Source organism: Panicum hallii, chromosome 4, assembly GCF_002211085.1.
Source record: "Panicum hallii strain FIL2 chromosome 4, PHallii_v3.1, whole genome shotgun sequence".
NCBI classification, from domain to species: Eukaryota; Viridiplantae; Streptophyta; class Magnoliopsida; order Poales; family Poaceae; genus Panicum; species Panicum hallii.
The window spans coordinates 13,935,582-13,948,272 of NC_038045.1; the positions used below are offsets into that span (position 1 = coordinate 13,935,582).

General features: G+C 43.4%; 1 protein-coding gene across 1 annotated transcript in view; it reads left to right on the top strand.

Annotated features, from left to right (window-relative positions):
* Positions 1–911: 911 nt before the first annotated feature.
* The window catches only part of LOC112890362, a gene marked incomplete at its 5' end in the record, with an annotated part of 62,239 nt that continues 50,459 nt past the window's right edge, over positions 912–12,691 (top strand). The window contains 8 exons of the mRNA XM_025957265.1: positions 912–1,766; positions 2,076–2,114; positions 2,436–3,686; positions 3,980–3,993; positions 4,934–5,323; positions 5,480–5,620; positions 5,801–5,921; positions 6,021–6,464. Of these exons, the coding sequence (XP_025813050.1) occupies positions 912–1,766; positions 2,076–2,114; positions 2,436–3,686; positions 3,980–3,993; positions 4,934–5,323; positions 5,480–5,620; positions 5,801–5,921; positions 6,021–6,464 (3,255 nt within the window). The remainder of the gene's footprint in view (positions 1,767–2,075; positions 2,115–2,435; positions 3,687–3,979; positions 3,994–4,933; positions 5,324–5,479; positions 5,621–5,800; positions 5,922–6,020; positions 6,465–12,691) is intronic.

Below are 12,691 nucleotides of genomic sequence, written 5' to 3' on the forward strand. Positions count from 1 at the left end.
AAATTGATGACTCATCTTGCAATGAATCTCTTATTATGGAAAATGATTTGTTAAAGAAAGAGGTTACTTGCTTGACTAATGATTTGAGAAAGTGCTATGATAGTAGAGCCATGTTTAATCATTGTTGGGCAAGTCAAAAGTTCACTTTGAACAAGCAAGGTGTTGGATATATTTCTAAGAAAGGGAAGAAGGCTTTTGTGCACACCAAAACCACTTTTGTGAAGAGTAGTGGTAAGTCATATTGTGAAAAATGCAAGAAGGTTGGTCATGTTGAGAAGAATTGCACCAACATGAAAGTCATATCCTTTGATTCTAGTTACATTCTTATGAGAAATTCAAATGGCAATGTTAGTGCAAAATTTGTTGGAATACCTATAGATGGTGCTAAAAAGAATGCCATTTGGGTGCCAAAAGTCTTGGTCACTAACGTTCAAGGACCCAAGAAAGTTTGGGTACCTAAAAGAGTTGTCTCTTTGTTGTAGGTAAATTACAAGTCCGGAGGAAGACATTGGGTGCTTGATAGTGGATGCACTCAACACATGACCGGAGATCCAATGATGTTCTCCTCTCTAAATGAGAATGTGGATGGCTATAGTGATATCATCTTTGGTGACAATAGCCGAGGCAAAGTCAAAGGTGTTGGTACGATTTCAATCTCAAGTGACCATTCTCTTTCAAATGTTTTATTGGTGGATTCTCTCAAGTTTAATCTCTTAGCGGTCACTCAACTTTGTGATTTTGGATATAAGTGTAGTTTTACTAAAGATGATGTTGTAGTAACTAGCTTGGATGGACTAAATCACATCTTTACGGGGTTTAGATATGAGGATGTATATCTTGTGGATTTTGCTACTAAAGAGGCAAACTTGTCTACATGTTTGTTCACTCAATCATCTTTGGGTTGGTTATGGCATAGAAGACTTGGTCATGTTGGCATGAAACAACTCAACCGTCTTATAAAGCATGATTTAGTAGTTGGCTTGAAGAATGTAAAGTTTGAGAAAGATAAATTATGTAGTGCATGTCAAGCCGGAAAGCAAGTTGCAAATGGTCATCCCTCTAAGAGTGTCATGTCAACCGAAAGACCATTGGAATTATTGCATATTGATTTATTTGGTCCTACAACATATAGAAGTATTGGTGGAAATTGCTATTGTCTTGTTGTAGTGGATGATTACTCAAGGTATACTTGGGTTTTCTTTCTTCATGACAAAGCCGATACTTATGATATATTCAAGAAATTCTTGACAAGGGCCGAAAATGAATTTGAACTCAAGGTGAAGAAAGTGAGGAGTGATAACGGAAGTGAATTTAAAAATACAAGAGTTGAAGAATGGTGTGATGAGAAAGGAATCAAACATGAATTTTCAACCAAATATACTCCGGAACAAAATGGTCTTGTTGAGCGGAAAAATAGAACCTTGATTGATATGGCAAGATCAATGCTCTCCGAATACAATGTTTCCGATAGTTTTTGGGCCGAAGCTATCAACACGGCATGTCATGCATCTAATAGATTGTATTGCCATAGATTCCATAACAAGACCCCATATGAGTTGCTCATTGGAAGGAAACCAAATATATCATATTTTAGAGTATTTGGTTGCAAATGCTATATTCTCAAGAAGGGAACTCGGTTATCAAAGTTCCAAAGCAAATGTGATGAGGGTTTTCTTCTTGGGTATTCATCTTGTAGCAAGGCTTATCGGGTCTATAATAAAACGCATGGCATTGTTGAAGAAGCATATGATGTTGAATTTGATGAAACAAATGGGTCTCATAGTGAACAAGAAAATCTTGATGATGTGAGAAGTGATGGCTTAAGAAATGCTATGAAAAATATGTCAATTGGTGATGTTAGACCAAGAGAAGAAGATGAAGGTGATGATGGTCATTCTATCTCTATTAGAGTTAATCCTTCAACTTCTATCTCAAATGATCAAGCACAACAAGTTGTACAAGATTCTAGTAATGATGATCCTCAAGTACAAGATCAAGTTGGTTCTTCAAGTGCAACTTCCCCATCAACTCAAGAACCCGTTGTTCCTCAAAGGACACATCATATTCTTGCAAAGGATCATCCCGTGGATCAAATCATGGGTGATATTAGTAAGGGTGTCCAAACTCGATCTCGCATCGCTTCATTTTGTGAACATTATTCCTTTGTATCTTTTCTTGAACCTAACCGTGTAGATGATGCATTGAGAGATCCGGATTGGGTGAATGCTATGCATGAAGAATTAAACAATTTCACCCGGAATCAAGTTTGGGATTTAGTTGAGAGGCCTAGAAATTATAATGTCATTGGCACTAAATGGGTTTTTAGAAACAAGCAAAATGAAGATGGATTGGTTGTGAGAAACAAGGCAAGATTGGTGGCTCAAGGCTTCACTCAAGTCGAAGGTTTGGATTTCGGTGAAACTTTTGCCCCCGTTGCTAGACTAGAAGCTATTAGAATCTTATTAGCTTATGCTTGTTCTCACAACATAAAACTTTTTCAAATGGATGTGAAAAGTGCTTTCTTAAATGGCAAAATTAGTGAACTTGTTTTTGTTGAGCAACCTCCCGGTTTTGAAGATCCCAAGAAACCAAATCATGTATATAAGCTCTCTAAAGCTCTTTATGGTTTGAAGCAAGCTCCACGAGCTTGGTATGAAAGATTGAGAGATTTTCTTATTTCCAAGGGATTCAAAATTGGTAAGGTTGACACCACCTTGTTCACTAAAACCATTGGTAAGGATTTGTTTGTTTGTCAAATTTATGTTGATGATATTATCTTTGGCTCAACTAACCCAAGTTTTTGTGAGGAATTTGGTGAAATGATGTCTAGGGAATTTGAAATGTCCATGATCGGTGAATTGAGTTTCTTTCTTGGACTTCAAATCAAGCAACTCAAGGAAGGCACCTTTGTGTGTCAATCAAAATATGTAAAGGATATCTTGAAGAAATTTGGTATGGAAGATGCAAAACCAATCAAGACTCCTATGGCTACCAATGGGCATCTTGACCTAGATGAGGGAGGTAACCCGGTTGACCAAAAGCTTTACCGCTCTATGATTGGTAGCTTGCTTTATTTGACCGCATCTAGGCCCGATATCATGTTTAGTGTTTGCATGTGTGCACGATTTCAAGCCGCACCTAGAGAATGTCATTTGACCGCCGTCAAAAGGATTTTGAGATACTTGAAATATACTCCTAATATTGGTTTATGGTATCCTAAGGGCGCTCACTTTGATTTGGTTGGATTCTCGGATTCGGACTATGCGGGGTGCAAGGTTGATAGGAAGAGCACTTCCGGTGGTTGTCAATTTCTTGGAAGATCGCTTGTCTCTTGGTCTTCAAAGAAACAAAATTCCGTGGCTCTCTCAACCGCCGAAGCGGAATATATTTCGGCCGGAAGTTGTTGTACACAATTGTTATGGATGAAGCAAACTCTTCTTGACTATGGTGTGAAATTTGATGAAATTCTCTTGTTGTGTGATAATGAAAGTGCCGTGAAGATTGCTACTAATCCGGTTCAACATTCAAGAACCAAGCATATTGATATCCGTCATCATTTTCTTAGAGACCATGTGAACAAGGGCGATATCAAGATTGATGGTATTGGCACGGATGATCAATTAGCCGATATATTCACTAAGCCCTTGGATGAATCTCGGTTTTGCAAGTTGAGAAATGAGTTGAACATCATTGACTTCTCAAATGTGGCTTGAAAACTAGCACATGTCACATATGGTTCTTCCATGTTTTCCTTGTTTCAATTTTCTGAATTTTTGTGGAATTTTTTGAGCCGTTTATGACTTTTCATGATTTCACTCGATTTATTTTCAAATTCTTGTTATAACTTGCTCATATGAGAGTTTGGAAGGTTTTCATGCAAGATTTGAAATTTTTCGATTTTTATATGAGCAATGATCCCATATTGAAGTTGGAATTGTGAAAATTGGCTGAATACTGAACAGATTGAAATTTGGTTCAGCGGACGGTCCGCGGGTAAGAGGCGGACGGTCCGCGGTTTATGAGGTTAGTTCAACAGAGACACTGCAACTTGTTTTGGGCCACAGAAGTTATGAAGCGGACGGTCCGCGTGTAACTGGCGGACGGTCCGCAGGTCATGTGAAACGATCACCAGAGGGACTGCAATGTTATTTTGGGCCACAGTGTTTTGAAGCGGACGGTCCGCATGTAAGAGGCGGACGGTCCGCGGGTCATCTGGACTGATCACCAGACGCTCTGCAGAACTGATGTCAACAACAAAATTTTTGAAGCGGACGGTCCGCCTGGAAATAGCGGACGGTCCGCCACTTGACAGAAAGATGGGGCCGACCAGTGTTGCCTTATATTGGGCTGTTCCTTTCTCTCCTCTCACCAACCCGAGTCATCCTCTCCAAAGGCTCTCTCTCTTTCTCTCTCAAGCACGTGGGGAAGACTTCAAGGTCAAGGATTTTTGGCGTGATTCGCGGACAGTCCGAGCACATCCCCGGACTCTTCTTGTGATTCTTCATCATGTCCTCTCGGTATTTCGATGAATCCCTAACTCTTATTCTTGGATTTACTCATTGGAAAGAGTTAGGGTTAGTTGCTCCGATCTATTTTTGGGCCATGGATTCTTGCAAATAGTTGGGGCACTTTGTTCCTAGTGATGAGGAGATGGTGTAGTATTAATTCGGTTGGTGGATTTGTATCTAAACTCAAAATGTGGATGGATCAAAGTTGGGGCGCCTGCTGTGTTCATGTGCTGAACAGATGCGTCGCGGACGGTCCGCTGTTAGTAGGCGGACGGTCCGCGTCTGGTAGCGGACGGTCCGCCTGTGTCACGCGGACGGTCCGCCGGTGGCAAATTTTTTTCAGAAATAATCAGAATTGACTTGTATGATTATGGATTGGATTTCTTCCTTTTGTGATTGTTCTTATGGTCAATTCTTGATCCCAGGCCACCTCGGAAAATTTTCAAAGCTTTCACCTCAAAAATCAAGAAGGCTGGAACATCAAAGAGGCAAAGGGATGGTGATAATTCAGATGACTCGGACTATGATCCTCATCCTAGTGAGATGGCTGCAGCATCATCAGTGGGTGGTGTTGGTGATGAATCTTCAGAGGAGGACTTAGAGGATTCTGAAGATGATATTACTGCTTTGATGGGGCTAGATCTTCCTAGCCGACAGTGGACTGCTGAAAGCTATGCAAATGCTAGAGCAGTGAATCAGTTCGCCATGCCTCGTGACACCAACATCCTCTTTTTCAGCACCAAGGTACAACAAGATGCTTACTTCGGTCATCTAGTTAAGAAAACTGTGTTCAAACATCAAACTATTGACCTGGGGTATATGCGATCACATCCTGTCATGGCTGACCTAGTGGATAGATTTGCGGAAATGGGGTTAGCTAATTTTCTGCAACATAGATGTGATTGGAATGAAACCGTCATACGCCAGTTCTATGCCACTCTAGAGATTGACATGGTAGCTGGTCTATTTAGATGGTCCACTGGGAAGAGGATATATTTTGCCACCTTTGCTCAGTTTGCTGCAGCAAATCAGTTGGACTATGATTTCATCTCTAGTGAGCAAAGCATGAATGTCATCTTAGAAAATCCTCTAGATGAGAATGACTACCCCATGTATTATGAGCCTGCACATCTTGGTATAGCCAGAACCTTTGGGGGGACTCAGGGTCTGAGGCATCATCCTGCAGTGATCAATAAAATTGCAAGAGTCACATTCATGCCTAAGAGTGGCAACAAGGACAAAGTTAGAGGGCTCTATTGGAATGTGATTTCTCATATCATGAATGGGAATAGGATTGATGTCATTGCTCTCATCATGGATCAGCTGGCAGATTTAAGGCTTAATATGGAAATGAACTTATACTTTGCTCCATACATCATGTCCATCATCAAAGAGAAGACATCATTTAGAGGTGTTTGTGAGTGCAAGCATACTCCCTTTCGGCCATTCAAGAATGACCATGCTTTTCTTATGAGGCCGTTGACTCCTTTCCCTGGAGATGCTGAAGCACAGGGGCATGGTGGTGATGATGATAGTGACGATGATGCTCACATAGGAGCAGCTGCAGCACAGCATGGCATGCCACCACCGCACTCTCCAGTACAGCCGCAGTGGGCTCCTCCAGCTGGCTACTTTGATCCTTACTTTGCATCTATGCAGGAGAGCCTATCCTCTCAGATTGCTGGGCTGACTAGTCAGATGCAGAGTCAGATGGACCTCAACTTCCAGAACATGCAGCAGCAGATGTTCCAGCCTATGATGGCTCAGATGCAGGGGGTTCAGGAGAACTTACACTCAGATATAGCCGCTCTTGACGCGCGCTTTGAGGATTTGCCTTCGTCTGAGCAGTTTGAGCAGCTTGAGCATAGGCAGCAGGATTTAGAGCAGCGCTTTGATACCTTCAGCACAGCCTTCACTGGGTTTTCTGACCACTTCTACTCAGTGTTCCTGGCTCCAGTGCCGCCTCCAGATTTCTACCCACACCAGCCGTTCTACCCACCACCACCTCCTCCGCCGCCGATGGATTGATCTTTCTGGAAATTGATGCCAAAGGGGGAGAAGGAGCTTTGGAGTGCTTTGATCTAGGGGGAGCTCATGGATTTCTGGGAGCTCATGGATTTCTCATGGAACTCATTCGCTTTTCGCTTCCGTTTGCCACTCATATCTTATTTTGTGTTGAACTTTATTGGATGGACTTATGTTTTATATCTTGCATGGATTTGGCTTGTTATTTGTGATGAACTATGTTGATGTACGCTACTTCTATTTACTTATGTTCATCTTGTGGTTGTGAGGCTATGGAAATCAAGCTAAAATTCATGTCATATATATTGTGTATCTTGTATGCCTCGATTTCCACTTGTAGGGAAAACTCCGTCAAAATGCTCATATATAAATATGTGTGCTCTGGATATTCATTCAAATTTATATGCACACATCAAGGGGGAGTTCTCTCTACTCATTGAACTTAGTGAACTTATTCATACATATTCTGAAATTTTCAAGAAAGATGAGTAAGTTTTTCCAAAGTTCAATTTCAAGTTCTCTTTATGCCTAGCGTATGAAGTTGACTTGAACACTTTTATCACTCCAAAACTTAGTGTTGTCATCAATTACCAAAAAGGGGGAGATTGAAAGCATCTAGGCCCCTAATTCGTGTTTTGGTAATTAATGACAACGGTTTGTGGATTAACAATTCTTTTTGAGAAAATGAGTATAGGTTGATCCACGGATGAATAAGAGTTATTTGCGAACGTGTGTATTTCTGGAGACGATGAGAAAAGTTTGGGCTCAAGGCAAAGGTATAAAATAGGGTCTTTTGAATTTTACCGGTCACAAGGTGCTTAGTGGATGATAAGTGACCGGATTTGTTGGATAGATAGCCGTACTATCAAGAGGGGTCATGTACTCGTGCTTGACAGGTCTCTAGTGCCATTTTGCTCAAAATATCTAATGCATGCATGAGGGCTAACTACGCTTTGCCGGGCTTTTGAAAAAGAACTTATTTGAGTGCTGACTGCTCAAGAGCGGACGGTCCGCCCCTTGGGTGCGGACGGTCCGCTACCGTTCCAGAAAGGCTTAGAGAGTTTATCTGGTGGCTGGCGGACGGTCCGGTCCTCCTGGGCGGACGGTCCGCCACTGTAACTCTTTCTCGTTCCAGAAAGGATGTTCTCTGGTCTGTCTAATTTGTGTGGCCCGCGGACGGTCCGCTTCTGTGGTGCGGACGGTCCGCAGGCACTCTGATAAATTGATCCAGAAACATTGTTGTCTCTGCTTGTTCCTCTAGGTTGAACGGCGGACGGTCCGCCCCTTGGTGGCGGACGGTCCGCAGGCTAATTCCAGGAGTGTTCCAGAGACCCTCATGTCTCTGGAGTTGTGGAACTCTTAACTGCGGACGGTCCGCTGGTTTGTGGCGGACGGTCCGCCGGGGCTGTAACGGCTAGTTCTGACACGCATTAAATGCTCTCTGACTCTCTGGTTTATAACTGCGGACGGTCCGGTTTTTGAAACCGGACGGTCCGCGATCTCGCAGAAAAGACTGTAACGGCTAGTTTTTGATGGGATGTCTATATATACCCTTTGCCCGGCACTTGGGTGTCTCTCTTGGCCATTTGAACAGCATTCTTGACTCTCTAGGGCTAAGACATCCCTCTCTCTCACACACTTGCTAAGGATTTGCATTTTTGAGAGTGAGAGTGCTTCCTAGTGCATTGCATTTAGAGTTTGAGCTTTGTGGCACTAGGGAATCTTCAAGCAAGGATCATTGACTTGTTACTCTTGGGAGTTGCCGCTCCCTAGACGGCTTGGAGAAGGTGATTTCGTGGAGCTTCTTGAAGGGGATTGTTGAGAAGCCCCGATTTCGGTTGTGAGAGGTTTTGTGCTCACCTTGCCGGAGTGGTGAAGAGCAACTCTAGTGAAATCGAGGTGTGGAGTGGTTCCTTGCTTCTAGCCGGCTCAAGATCAAGAGGTTCTTGATAGAGGAGCGGTTAATTCTTGGAATCCACCTCAACGTGGATTAGGGGTGACCGGCAAGTCATCGACACCACGGGATAAATTTGTGTGTCAAGCTTGGTTGTCTCTCTTGCTCTTTTTATCTTTGTTTTACTTTGAGCAATTTAATTTATTAGAGCTTGAATTGTATCTTGTCACCCTAGGTTGCAAACCTTTTAGAGATTGTAGTAGCATGACATAGGACTCTCTTGTGTTACTAATTAAATTTTCTCTAGTGTTGTGAGTTTTAGTTTTTAAACCGCCTATTCACCCCCCCTCTAGTCGGTGTTCTTGATCCTACACCAAGGCCGCCCTATAAAGCCACCGCCCCGTGCCCTAGGATCCGCAAGACCCGCAGCTGCTGCCTTTTGCCTCGCAACCCTAGCCGCACCGCCGCCTTCGCCGCCAAGCTCGGGCACGCCGCCGTCTCGCCGCTCCATCGCCCCCGCCCACTGCAGAAGCTCCATGTGGAGGTGGGCATTGTCGCCGGCCCTTATTCCCTCTGTTTCTTCGCCTTCTCTCGCGCGCAATGTCTCACCGTAGCTCCGCGATGGCGCGCCACCGCCGTCCGCCTTTCCCCGGCTCCATCTCGCCAACCCGATCCCCTAGACGTGTTCCCCGTAGCACCCGCATCCTTCCCGTGCAGCCTGCGATCGAAACCGTGCCTAGGATCACGTTTACGCGATTTCCCGACGAGTCGCCGCCGCCCTCCGCCGCCTGTTGTCGCCGCCGGCGCCAGCGCTGCCACCCCATAGCCGCCAGCCACTTCTCAGCCGCCCGATCCAGATCCGACAGTCTAGATTAGATCTAGACCGGGGTCAAATTACCCGATACCGGTCAACCCTAGGGTATTTTGCACATAAGCCCCTGAGTTCTATCGAAATCAACCCGCACTCCAGGGCAGTTCAAAAGTATTCATGAATAGATCTTTTTTCTTCTGTTTAAGCCCCTGTCCTTTTCCAAAATATAAATCGCCATCCCTAGCCACTTTATTTTCAATCTAAACCCTAAGTCTCAGGTTTAATTTATGTTCTAGCCCTCAATTTCTTTGTTCAGAGCCCTTAGAGTTTCAAATCTTCGACAAATAAGCCCTTAGAATCATGTTTTAGCCATAAATTCTCCGTTTTATCTCCGTTTTTATCGATTCTCGCGCTCACGCGACCCTTGCGATGCATACAATAGTTTTATAGCGTTGTTTTGCTCTGTTTATATTGTTTGGTGTATTGTTTCTTATTTATTGAATTTTTGTTTGTGTGTACTTGTGTGTTACGATAGACGATGCGTAGTTCGAGGGTCCGCAAGAGCAAGGCTTTGAAGACGTTCCTGAGCAGCAGCAGTTCTTTGACGAAGGCAAGTGGTCCTTGATCATATTCCAGTCCTAATAACTTTATAAATACAGATATTTACTTTATGTGCATGCATGTGTCTAGAATATGATGGATCCCAAACTAAGGATGTGCCTAGTTCTTTTGAACTTCCTTGATTAAATCTGGGTTGTTATAATTATGTTGTAACTACGCTAGTCGTTTTTACTTAGACTTTGGTTGAATAACCTGAAAATTACGCTACACTTGTTTAACTTCATGTTCGGGAATACTTTATGGTGATAATTAAGATCATTGCATTAATTGGAATATGGAGAACCACCCAGAAAAACAGTGCAACCACAATACTACATGGCTCTGGTCTTGGCTAATTAATTTGAAACTTTAGCTTATGCCAATCTTACCGAGAGGGCAAGAGGGTTGCATCGTCGGGGTATAGCTCGTCCTCTTGAGGGTGTGATATGATCCTGGTTAAGGCGTCTGCCTCAATAGGGAGAGTTATGACCGTTTTGACTTGAAACCTTAGCGGATTGTCATAAGTTAGGAAATCTTTGTAAAGGCCTCGTAGTGAATCCCTGCCACTCACCTTCGGAAGTGTTTAAGGGCCTTGCAAACCCGGACATTAAGGGAAATATGAATTGTGGGTAAAGTGTACAACCTCTACAGAGTGAAAATTGATATATCAGCCGTGCTCATGGTGTAGAGCGGCTTGGACCCTCACATGATGATTGTACTTAAAGATAAACTAAATTGATGAGTTTTATTCATAGTGTTGTTACTTATCTTTTATATTTATTTAAGGGTTGGTAAACACTTACACTTAGTTAATGCTTGCTAAATAAAATTTGGTCAACTAAAAATGCTTATTGCAGTCAAACCATATCAGTCTTTCCTTGATTTTGGCCTTACATGTCATATAATTGACTCCACTTGCTGAGTACCAACCATAAGTGTACTCACGCTTGCTTTATTAAAACCGATGCTGCTCAAAATAAGATAATTATTCGGAGTTCCCTGAAGATTTCGAAGAGTAGTAGGCGTATGTCTCCCAGTCATCTGCCTATGAAGTTGAAGTCCGCTGCTAGTTATAAACATTTATTTATTCACTTAAGACTTTCGGTCATGTAATAAAGTACTATGATACTCTCTTTCGTTATGACATTGTTCGGGTATTTTCTTGTATCATCTATCATATGTGTGGAACTTGATCCTGGCACACATATGAGATGCATTTGGTTCCTTTCCAAAAACCGGGTGTGACAGAAGTGGTATTAGAGTAGTGTTGACTGTAGGACGTTAGTCTAATTAGTAATGGTCGAATTTTAAGGCTTATCTTGCTTAGTAAACTAGCTTGAGCCTGCTTGCTTTTGAAAATTGCTTATTTTTTTATTATATCACTATTATTCTTGTCCTTGACTTCATGCTTGCCTCTCAAGTGTGTTGATGTTTTCCAAACTCATTCTTGCTTTAAGATCACCTATAGCACTTTCTAAAGATCCTCTATCTTGCGCTGTACATGCCTTTTGCTACAGATGGCCAAAACCAAGTAGACCGCCGCAAGAGCACCATTGGACCGCCTCAACCGATCCAGTATCCTCAGGAGGTGCCCGAACAGCCAGAGGACTTGCTCGAGTTCGTGGTGGTCATGACGACGATGATGACTACTACGGCTACTACGAAGGAGGTGGGTGGACACTGACACTGAGGAGAAAGCCCATGGAGCTGCCTGAGACCACTCAGACGTGCAGGCAATAGCAATGAGGACGCTGCAGGAGGAGATAGTGCCGATCCAGGTGCCGCAGGAGGAGACAATGCAGAAGATGGTGATGAGGACCTAGCCGCACCCGATGGAGGTGACGAGGACCTAGATGATGATCCAGAGCCAGCCGGCGCAATAGACAAGCCGCCACCAGAGCTCCATTATGAGAAGCAAATACATCACCTGGACTTTGCTAAAGGTCCATTCCCAGCACTTCTCTGAAGGCCATGCAGAGAATCGGCTTTCTACTAATGCCACGTTATGAAGCTTGCTTGTACAAGAATGCTCAGCAGGAGGAGATGGTTAGCGCAGTGGTGATCAGTGTTCCGGATGAAAGGATGGCAGCACGGGAGGACTTTGGACGCAGGGACCAGTGAAGCTGCTAGAAGAGCTCTCTACTATCTTTTGCCATGCCTATCACGATGAGCTCCAGGGCATGGAGTTTCAGCATTTCCACGCCGCATGAAGGGTGCAACCAGTGCACAGATTCCTACCCCACCTCCTAGGAAGGAAGTTTGCTCATGGACACCACGCAGGAGTTGGTCGCCGCTCTCAGCACTGACTTGGATGCTGCCGGAGCAGAGATCCAAGAGGTCAAGAAAGCTGAGGAAGATGATCAGGGAGAAAGCGATTCTGGAAGCTCAGTTGAGGGGGATCAGGAGTACCCGACAGCGATGAGCCATCGAGTATTTGCTAGAGTCACCTTCCCGCCAAACGCGTTCACTACGGAGACCGGCACCGCTACTGTTAGAGATGTTAGATCTAGAAGTTTAAGTTAGGATTGTCTTTAAGAGTCTTTTTGTAATTGCTAGTTTGAACGGTCTTTATAGTTTCTTAGTTAATGTGCTTGGTTTTGTGAGAACAATTTGATTTGGATCTTTTTAATGATTGCGATAAATTGTGTAGTGATGACCACAATTATATCAAATTTTAATAAAGATAGATAGTTTAGTAAAGTTTGGGTACCTATTCTGTTTACTATATTTATCTTATCCTTGCTCCTATCCTTTTCCATGATTAATTTCATGAGTCTCACTTTTCTAACCGATCAGATGGTGACACCAGGTCCAGATCAGGGGTTGATCAGCCTGCAGTTCCACGTCAAGAAA